Below are 9,924 nucleotides of genomic sequence, written 5' to 3'. Positions count from 1 at the left end.
CCCTACCGGTACTCTGTTACTCAGTCCTAATCTTAATCCTAACCCTAACCCCAACCCCAACTCCAGCCCTAATCCTAACTTGAACCCTCATGTCCAGTCCAGCCCCTGCTTACAGGATGATGCCAGCCCAGTTGGTTTCACCACTATCCTGGATTCCCCTGGGACAGTGCTTATTCCAACAAATGAACCCCTACTTTAAAAAATCCCAAACACAGGCAGGAAAACACAGAGTTTCTAGCTGTGACTTGTAAAATTTAGCATTCCTGAGGCTGCAAGTTGCCTGTGAACACAGAAAATAAGAGGCACGATGATTTTAAGGCCTTCTTCTTTGAAAACCCCCAAGTACTAGTCAATTGGTTAAGGAAACACTGGTACATCTACACAATGGAATACTATGTAACTGTTAGAAAAGATAAAGTCATAAAATTTGCATGTAAGTGGATCAACATGGAAAGTATCATGTTAAGTGAAATAACTCAGAAAGAGAGGGACAGACATAAAAAGATTGCACTCATCTGTGGAATATAAAGTAACAGAATAGAAGACTAACACCCCAGAATAGTAGAGATAAGGATCAGTATGTTTTCCCTACAGCTTGGAAGCTTCCTCACATGCTGGAGAAAAAGGCAGCTCAGATAGAGAAGGGAACACCAAGTAAAGGGTGCTGGGAGGACCTGCTCAGGTTGGGAGCTGCCGAAAATAGACAATAAACCGGGCACAATGGCCACTCAATACTTCTATTGCAAACCACAGTACCCAAAAGGAGAGAGAGAACAAAAGGGAATGCCCTGCCACAAAGGTGGAGTGAGAGGGGTTGGGGGGAGGGGGAATGCTGAGATCATTGGTGGTGGAGAATGGGCACTGGTGGAGGGATGGGTAACTGATGATTGTATGACCACAAACATGAATGTTCGTAAGTATGTAACAGTACCTCAAGGTGATTCACTAATAAAAAAAAAAAATTTTTTTAAATCTCTTCCAAAAAAAAATAAAACTTCCAGAGAAGGGACTCTGAATTGTGGTTTATAAATATAACTTTTGGAAAGTATCATGTTAAGCGAAATGAGTCAGAAAGAGAGGGATAGACATAGAAAGATTGCATTCATCTGGGGAACATAAAGTAACAAAATAGACTAACACCCAAGAGTGGCCGAGATTAGTACCATGAGGTTTGCTCCATGGCTTGGAGGCCAGCCACACATGCTAGGGGAAAAGGGAGCTCAGATAGAGAAGGGAGCACCAAATAAAGAGTGTTGGTAGGATCCTCCCAGGATGGGAGAAGCATGCTGAAAGTAGACTATTGACCAGACATGATTGCCACTCAATGCCTCTTTTGCAAACCATAACACCCAAAATGAGAGAGAGAACAAAAGGGAATGCCCTGCCACAGAGGCAGGGTGGGATGGGGAGGATGGGGGATGGGAGGAATACTGGGACCTGTGGTGGTGAAAAATTGCCACTGGTGGAGGGATGGGTATTTGATCATTGTATAATTGAAATCCAAGCACAAAAATTTGTAAGTCTACAACTATACCTCATGGTGTTTCACTAATAAAAATTTAAAAAAAAAATAAAAATAAAAATAAATAAATACAACTTTCACCTACTTCCATTGAGTAAGTAAGTACTCAATAAATGTTTGATGAGTAAGTAAAAAAAAATACTAGTCAAGATAACAAATTTCGATGGTAGTATGTTGACTGATTGTGATATACAACAATCAACAATTTTTCTTTGTATGGGTGAGAGCACACAAGACATTGAGAGTCAGGAACGGTGATGCATTTGGAATTCAATCACTGAGAAGACAAAACTCGGCATCAGTAAGAAGAATCAGAACATAAAGTTCAGAGCAACAAATCATTAAGAGACCTTGACCAAAAGAAAGAACAATGAGAGAAATAAATGCTTTCAATTTTATTTTTCAGATCTTAGGAGAAACGTAGAAGTCACTGGTAAGCTGACAGAACGCTTTCACTATTAAATTCGATTTTCTTTTATTTCATAAAAATGGGGAAGGAATCAGCAAGGATTAGATTTGTTTGTGGGGGTGGGGAGAGGGAAATGTGAATTTTTTTCTTTTTTTGTCAGCCCTTCCATCAAAATTCAGGAACAAACAAAAAATATTTCTACTCTTTCATTTCTTTTGTTTCCCTTTCCTATCATACTTCACTTAACTTAATCACTTAACTTCCCGTTAGTCGTCGATTTGCTCGAGCGGGCGCCAGTAACGTCTCCATTTGTCCCTGTCGCGTGCTAGTGTAGCCCAATGGCATCTCTTCGCTCCGGGAACATGGAGGGCCTCAAACCGATCGTTCATGATCTTGACAAAGAAGTCTGACCATCTGGTAGGTGGGCGGCCACGCGGTCTCTTGACATCCCGTGGAATCCAATCAGTAACAGCTCTAGTCCAACGGTCGTCTTTAAATCTCATTACGTGACCAGCCCATCTGATTTTCGACACCTTGGCATATGAGACAGCGTCCCTGATCCTTGATCGTCGACGGATGTCAGAACTCCGGATTCGTTCTCTCATTTGAGTGAAACGTGTTATTCCAAGCATAGCTCTTTCTATTCTTCTTTGGGAGACCTGAATGGCGTTCTCATCTTGTTTGTGTAGGGCCCAGGTCTCTGAGGCATATGTTAATGCAGGAAGAACAGTGGAATCAAAGAGATGTGCCCGGAGCCGGAGGTTCTTCGTCCTCTTAGCTATTTCTTCGACGTTCTTGAAGGCGTTCCAAGCCGCTCTCTTCCTCCTGCGCAGCTCGGGTGCCAGGTCATTTGTCATGTTGACCTCTCGACCTAGGTACACATAGCTGTTGCATTCGGAGATGGTCGTTCCATTGAGAGCGAATGGGGCGTCAGGAACAAGGCTGTTTCTCATAAACATTGTCTTCGTAAGATTCAGCTGTAGTCCTACCTTTCCACACTCACGGTCAAAGTCGGCCAGCATTTGTGCCGCTTGGCTGATGTTTGGTGTTATTAAAACAATGTCATCAGCAAAGCGGAGGTGGTGTAGTTGCCGACCATCTATCTTCACTCCCATTCCTTCCCATTCCAGTCGTCGCATGATGTTCTCGAGGGTGGCACTGAAGAGTTTCGGTGAAATGGTATCACCCTGCCGCACCCCTCTCTTGACATCAACGATCACTTCTTTGTTGAATGGTGAGATCCTGGTAGTGAATCCGCAATACAGCTCACGGAGGATCCTGATGTATTGGGCTTGAATGCCCTGATTGGCTAGGGCTTCAATGACCGCTTCCGTCTCAACAGAATCAAAGGCCTTCTTTAAATCAATGAACGTTAAGCAGAGCGGCATCTTGAACTCCCGAGAAACCTCAATGAGCTTGATTACCGTGTGGATATGGTCGATGGTGCTGAATCCTTTGCGGAACCCTGCTTGCTCGCATGGTTGTCCTTCATCTAGTGTTCTGCCAATCCTATTCAGGATGACTCGAGTGAACAGCTTGTAGATGACAGACAATAGGCAGATCGGGCGATAGTTGCCAATGTCATGGATGTCTCCCTTCTTGAACAGTAGTACGGTCCTGCTGGTTTTCCATTGGGACGGAACCTTGCATTCAGACAGGTAGCGAGTGAAGAGCCGAGCCAGTGTATTGATGAGTACTGACGGCAGGTTCTTCAGGTGTTCAGGTCTGACCTTGTCTGGGCCGGGTGCTGTTTGCTTCTTTACCAACGAAATGGCGTGTCGGATTTCGGAAGGGAGAACGTTAGGAACGACATACCCATCCTGTGGAATTTGGTATGTCGGCAAGTGGACATGGCTATCGAAGAGATTTGAGTAGAAGTCATGGATAATCTTCTCCATTGCCGTTCTGGAGGATGTGATGGATCCATCAGGACGTCGGAGGGCAGTCATCTTGGTCTTATAGTTGGCGAAGGACAGGCGGGCGTTACGAATACTTTTCCCGGCTTCTGCCGCATCTATCAGTACTTCTGCTCTTCTCTCTTTGAGGTCTTCCTTGATCGCATCTCTGCACTGCTTTGCAAGCTCGGACGTTAGCTTGCGGTTGCCTGAGGCATGCGCCAAACCACGCTGGTGAATTAGCTCAAGAGTTTTCGAAGATAGGCGACTTTTTGTGGCTATCTCTCTCTTGGCGTTCCTCGCACATTCATGGAGGTGCTGAACCAGTCGATCGTATTCCTCGTCAATGTTGTCAACAATGGCATCTTCCCATGTTGCCGCAATAGTACCAAAGAGTTCCCAGTTGGTGGTCATTCTGGGAGTTCTCTTTTTGAACTTTGCAGCCCTTTCTCCCCGCTCTGTGAAGTAGAATTTTGCACGAAGGAGACGGTGGTCCGATCCCGTTCGAAATTTTGGGACAACAGCGACATCAGTCAGGCAAAACCGTCGATTGAATATGATGTGGTCTATTTCATTGTGGAATCGTCCACCGGGAGACTCCCATGTCCATCGTTTAGATTCTGCCTTCTGGAACTGTGAGTTACCATGAATGGTCTTGGTCGACATGATGAACTCAGACAGTCTTTCACCCTGTTCGTTCCATTCTAGGCCATGGGTCCCGATGTGAAGTTCTTCAGCTGATCTTCTCGGTCCTATCTTGGCATTAAAATCACCCACAATGATCTTGTAGAAGGTGTGGTCTTCTTTATAGAACTTCTCTAGCTCCATGTAGAACTTCTCGATTTCTCTTTCATCATAATGAGATGTTGGTGAGTAGACAACGAAGATAGAAACTGCAGGCAGTGAGCCACATCTATTCAAATGTAAACGTCCGATTCGGGTTGTTAGGCATTCAAATGAATCAATGCTCTTGGCCAAGTTTGTGTTGACAAGGACACCGACGCCTCCGACACCTCTTTTATCGCGTGTTCCGAGGAACAATTCTTCTCAGGTGTCGAAAACGGCATGGTGAGATTCGTGCCTTCTTGTCTCGGTCAGACCAATGATGTCGTACTTGATCATTCGCGCTTGTACCATCAGGTCCTCGATGGATGCATCTGATGCTAGCGTACGTGCATTGAAAGTACAGACGATCATTTTTGTCTTCCTTCGTTGTGGCAGCCTAGGTCGGCCTTGAGATTTTGTCGGCCTCTCCTTTCTCATCCTTCTCAGTGCTGCCATGTCGGTGAAGCCTTCAGGGTCAGGTGAATGAGACCAGTTGTAGTTACTGGTTTTGGCATATCGAATACACAGCGGATAGCTTGCCAGGCTCTTCCGTGCGGGCGGAATACTCTCGGTAGCTTGCCAGTCTTTCCGAGAGGTATAGAGGCTTTTGGGGTGACCTCTAATCACCCTTGTAGGTGTTACCATATTTGAACCCTATCAAATATGGTACGACAATTCCAGAAGATGGGTATTTAGTGTCTTATGATGTGTCGCGCGGCCGCTTGCAGCCGCGCGGGTCCGGAAAGCGTCCTGGAGTGTGGCGACGGCTGGGTAGTGGAAGTAGTGTCGAGAGTGGAAATCTGCCAGTGGGGTATTTATCTGGGTAGGGTGGGTCTCCTGTGCACAATTCGATCCCTGGGTGGTTGATGGAAGCAGACAGGGCAGGGTAGGGTGGGGCTCCTGATTAGAATCCCTTTGTCACCTGTGGTGGTGGGGAGCAAGCAGAGAAGCTCTGTCCCTGGGTCCGCCGAGCCTGGAGTCCAAGGTCTCAGAGAGTTCCACTTATCTTGTTCTGTGGGTCTTCAGTTGTGCGTGGGTCTCGGCCGGAGCTGCCGCGCGGGTCCGGAAAGCGTCCTGGAGTGTGGCAACGGCTGGGTAGTGGAACTGTATGTCCTATCATACAGTTCATCTTTTTCATTTTTAAAATGATTTTTCAGCTAGATTTAGTTGACAGAGTTATAATAGTCTTCAAGTTTCTGGTATTAATGCACAAGGACAGTGGCCACCCTGCAACCGAAGTGCCCATGATAGTCCCCCACTGTGTCCACTCCAGTCCAAGATCCTTCCCTCCTACTCATGCCCCCTTCGACATTAATCATGCTTTTGATGTAGACTATCATCTCAGTACCTATGCTCAAGACCCCCCACTTCTATTCCCGCATCCCTGCAGCCTGATTCTCCCACCACACCCCCACATCCTATCTCTTGGGTCTGTATTGAAGTGTATGAGGTGTTGTATCAACTGATAGTTCCCATGTACTGAATTGTTTTGCTGTAGACACAGATGAAATTTAGGGTAATCTACAGAACACAGGTTAAACCCATACATCCGGTATTTTACAGAGAACACAAGGTTAACAGTTTTAAGTATGTAACAGTTATTCGTGTTTGTAAGTATGTAACAGTTATCCTGGTAATCTACAGAAAAAACAAGGGTTAACCATTCACCTGGGAAACAGGGCTGGAATGGTCAATGGTCTGCATGTGTCTTCACTGGCACTGCTGAGACCCTGTGGTTGAACTCCTGGTCACACACAATGAATCAAATAATAGTGATGAATGTTAGAAATAAGATTAGTGTTGGGAGCTGAAAAGCCCCTGGCATGATCCAAGGCAATTGAACCAAACCACAAATTTGTTGCAAAGAGAAATAGTCTCATTCTAGAAAGATGCTTACTGCCTCTGTATCCTGCACATTTTTAGTACTATGCATTTTTTTCTTTTTGGGTCACACCTAGCGATGCACAGGGGTTACTCCTGGTTCATGCACTCAGGAATTACTCCTGGCCGTGCTCGGGGGACCATATGGGATGTTGGGAATCGAACCTGGGTCAGGCTGCGTGCAAGGCAAACTCCCTACCCGCTGTGCTATCACTCCAGCCCCACTACCATGCTTTTTAAAAAAAAATTATTATTGAACCACTATGAGATCTTTACAAAGCTATTCGTAATTTGGTATCAATTATACAGTGTTCCAATACCCATCCCTCCACCAGTGTACATTTCCTAGCACCAATGTCCCCAGTTTCCCTTCCCATCACCTCCGCCCCCCCCCGCACCAGCCTGCCTCTCTCTCTGTCTCTCTCCCTGTCTCTCTGTTTCTCTCTCTCTCTCTCTCTCTCTCTCTCTCTCTCTCTCTCTCTCTCTCTCTCTCTCTTTCTCTTAGAACATTGTCGTTTTCAGTACAGATACTGGAAGGTTATCTGGTATATCATTTTCAATACTCAGTTCCTGTCTTGCTACTATATCTTATGCCTTTAAAAGCTTCAAGAAAAATGATAGAAAGTCTAGACAAAATCACAGGCTACCTAGGAATTCAAAACATGAAATAGGGCTCAAGTGGCAGATCATATACCTGGCATTGTATGTGTCACAGAATTTGATCCCAGGCCCCACACAGTCCCCTGAAAACCTCCAGATAGGATCATTGTGGTAACTGAAGAAAAGTGTGGAAAGATACAAAGCCAGACATACATACAGTGTATGTGTGTGTGTGCCTATGTGGGTGTTTGGGTGAATGGGGCTATAGAAAATGCTCGGGGAACACTGTGCATTAAAGATTGATGACCATATTTAGTTAGTTAGATGCTTTTTTCTTCCTGTTGCTTTGGGGAACCACACCCAATGGTGCTCAGGGCTTATTCATGACTCTAAACTCAGTCATCACTCATGCAGGGACTTGGGGAGCCCTCTGTGGTGCTGGGGAGCAAACTCAGGTCTGCTGTGTGTGCAAGACAAGTGCCTTCTCTGTAGTCCTGTGTCTCCAGCCTCTGATGCCCACACTTAGTTTCCATTGAAGATTCATTTCAGGAACTGAATTTGGGGAGAGTGGGGCAAGAGCCCATCCAGAGGACATTCTGGGGTGTGGGGCCAGCACAGCTGTTCTGGGGTTGATGTATCAGTGGTAATGCCAGCTGAGTAGGGAGGATGTGTTCGTCATCTGTCCCCTCTCTTCCAGAGAAGGACCCAGGCTTTTTCTTTTCACAGAGGGTAAATGCATGTTCCCGTTCAAGTACGATGACTCCTATTTCCACAGCTGCATTCGCATAAGGAGCAAACACAGGTGGTGCTCACTGAACTCAACTTACCAAGGCTACTGGAAATACTGTTCTGAGGACGGTGAGTGTCTCCAAGGTGCTGAGCCTGAACTATTTGGAAACTGCCTGACGGGTTCCAGAAAGGAGGTTCCAGACAGCTCCAGACAGTGGGAATAATCAGGCCCTTACACTCCTCTGCCTGCATGCGATTGCCAGCCCCCAAGACATGCTCTGAGGTGTTAACTTGAAAAGGAACTTTGGAACAGACCCATCAGCACCATCCCCTAGGATGGGGGAACTATAGGGGAGCCAGTAGTGCCAAGCAGAAGTACGTGTGTGTGTGTGTGTGTGTGTGTGTGTGTGTGTGTGTGTGTGTGTGCAAGTGAGCATGGGCACACCCAAGTGTGCATATTTACATGTGCACACACACAGGTTCATGTGAATTCATCTATGTGCCCAGGCTTGCATATGTGTCCGAGGAGGGAAACTGCAAAAGAGAAAAGCTTGTGGGGCCGGAGTGATGGTATAGCAGGGAGAGTGTTTGCTTTGCACTTGGCTGATCCAGGTTTGATCCTCAGCATCCCATAGGGCCCTCCAAGCACCACCAGAAGTGATCCCTGAGCACAGAATCAGGAATAAGCCCTGGGCACTGCTGAGTGCAGACCCCCTCAAAGAGAGAGAGGGGGGGGCTCTAGGTCCCAACTGCTTGAACTGCTTCTCTGTTCTCTACAGATGTGGCCCCATGTGCATTTCCATTCTGGTACCGACGATTAATCTACAGGTCATGTACTGAAGACGGAGATGCATTTGGAAAAAAGTGGTGTTCCCTGACCAAAAATTACAACAAGGACAGGATATGGAGATATTGTTAGTGATGCTTATATTCATGGAAGAGGAAGAGGACAAAGAGTCTTAGTCTTAAGTCTTTTAGCCTCCTGGGATATGGTTGGGAAGGGAGAAGTTTCTTTTTTTCTGTTTTGGTTTATGGGCCACATCTTGCAGTGCCCAGGGGTTACTCCTGGCTCTGAACTCAGAAATTTCTCCTGGAGGTGCTTAGGAGATCATATAGGGTGCCAAGGATCAAACTCAGGTTGACTGTGCACAAGGCAATGCCCTCCCCACTGTACTATGGGTCTGTCCCAGAGAAGTTTCTTTGCTGGCCTAAGAGTCAATCTGGCTGCTCATTCTGTAGTTTGTTAATCAGTGGTGGGGCTCGGAATCTTGAACCTATACTCTGTCCTTCCCAACATTAAAAGGTGGATAGGGGCTGGAGAGAGAGAGAGAGAGCTCAGTGAGCTGATATCAGGTTTTGCTTACAGGAGGTCTGGGTTTGATCCCTGGTTATCCCCCCCTTCCCCCAAGAAAGAAAAATCAAATAAAAAGCTTTCCATGAAAAAACTGTGTGGACTGGGATGCAAGGTATGCCAGCAGAGAGTTGATGCTAGGGGAAGGATAACGGGGGTCACTTCTTAAATAATAAGGCCAAGTGTTGTGTGAGTTTCCAAGAAAAAAGCGTTGGGGCACGTGTGGGACTTGAGTATTCAGTGGCCAAGAGCCACCTCCCCAGAATGGCCCATGGCAGCAACAGACAGACAAAGGACCAGGGGAACACGAAGGACCGGGGGAACAGAGAAACGGGGAAACAGGGCCCCAGGCTGGTCAGTAGTCAATTTATTTCTCTCTGCTCCCCAGTATAGTCCAATCTCTCCCCTTACAGCACAATTGTAGAAGTAGTTTTGGTCGTAGTCCCAATCATCAGAGTTCCATCACCCTAATCTCCTTGTACACCTCAAAATCCTCTACCTCTACATTTTCTTCCTCATCTCGTTATAGTCTCATAGTCCTCTACTTCCAGACATCATCTCATCTAGTCTTTCTCATCCCATCTTAACTCTTACAGCATAGTTATATAGAAATCATGAAGGGTGGGAAATCATGAACATTGTCATGACAACGGTCACAGTCACAGTCCTCCCGTTGTTTGTTGAGTTGCTCAAGCGGGCCCAGTAACGTCTC

General features: G+C 46.3%; 1 protein-coding gene across 1 annotated transcript; it reads left to right on the top strand.

Moving 5' to 3' along the window:
* The first annotated feature begins 903 nt into the window (after positions 1–903).
* On the top strand, positions 904–8,780 carry LOC130043323 (binder of sperm protein homolog 1-like). Its single transcript, XM_056135575.1, has 3 exons — positions 904–913; positions 7,859–7,990; positions 8,641–8,780. The coding sequence occupies exons 1-3, from the start codon at positions 904–906 to the stop codon at positions 8,778–8,780; spliced, it is 282 nt and encodes a 93-aa protein (XP_055991550.1).
* The last annotated feature ends 1,144 nt before the right edge of the window (positions 8,781–9,924 follow it).

Source organism: Sorex fumeus, unplaced genomic scaffold, assembly GCF_029834395.1.
Source record: "Sorex fumeus unplaced genomic scaffold, SorFum_2.1 ptg000122l, whole genome shotgun sequence".
NCBI classification, from domain to species: domain Eukaryota; kingdom Metazoa; phylum Chordata; class Mammalia; order Eulipotyphla; family Soricidae; genus Sorex; species Sorex fumeus.
This window is presented reverse-complemented; position numbering and strand designations above follow the sequence as displayed.

Excerpts from the sequence above, each read along its gene's own strand:
- LOC130043323 (XM_056135575.1), top strand. Across the intron at positions 7,991-8,640 it reads GAAATACTGTTCTGAGGACG|ATGTGGCCCCATGTGCATTT; the intron begins GTGAGTGTCTCC and ends TGTTCTCTACAG.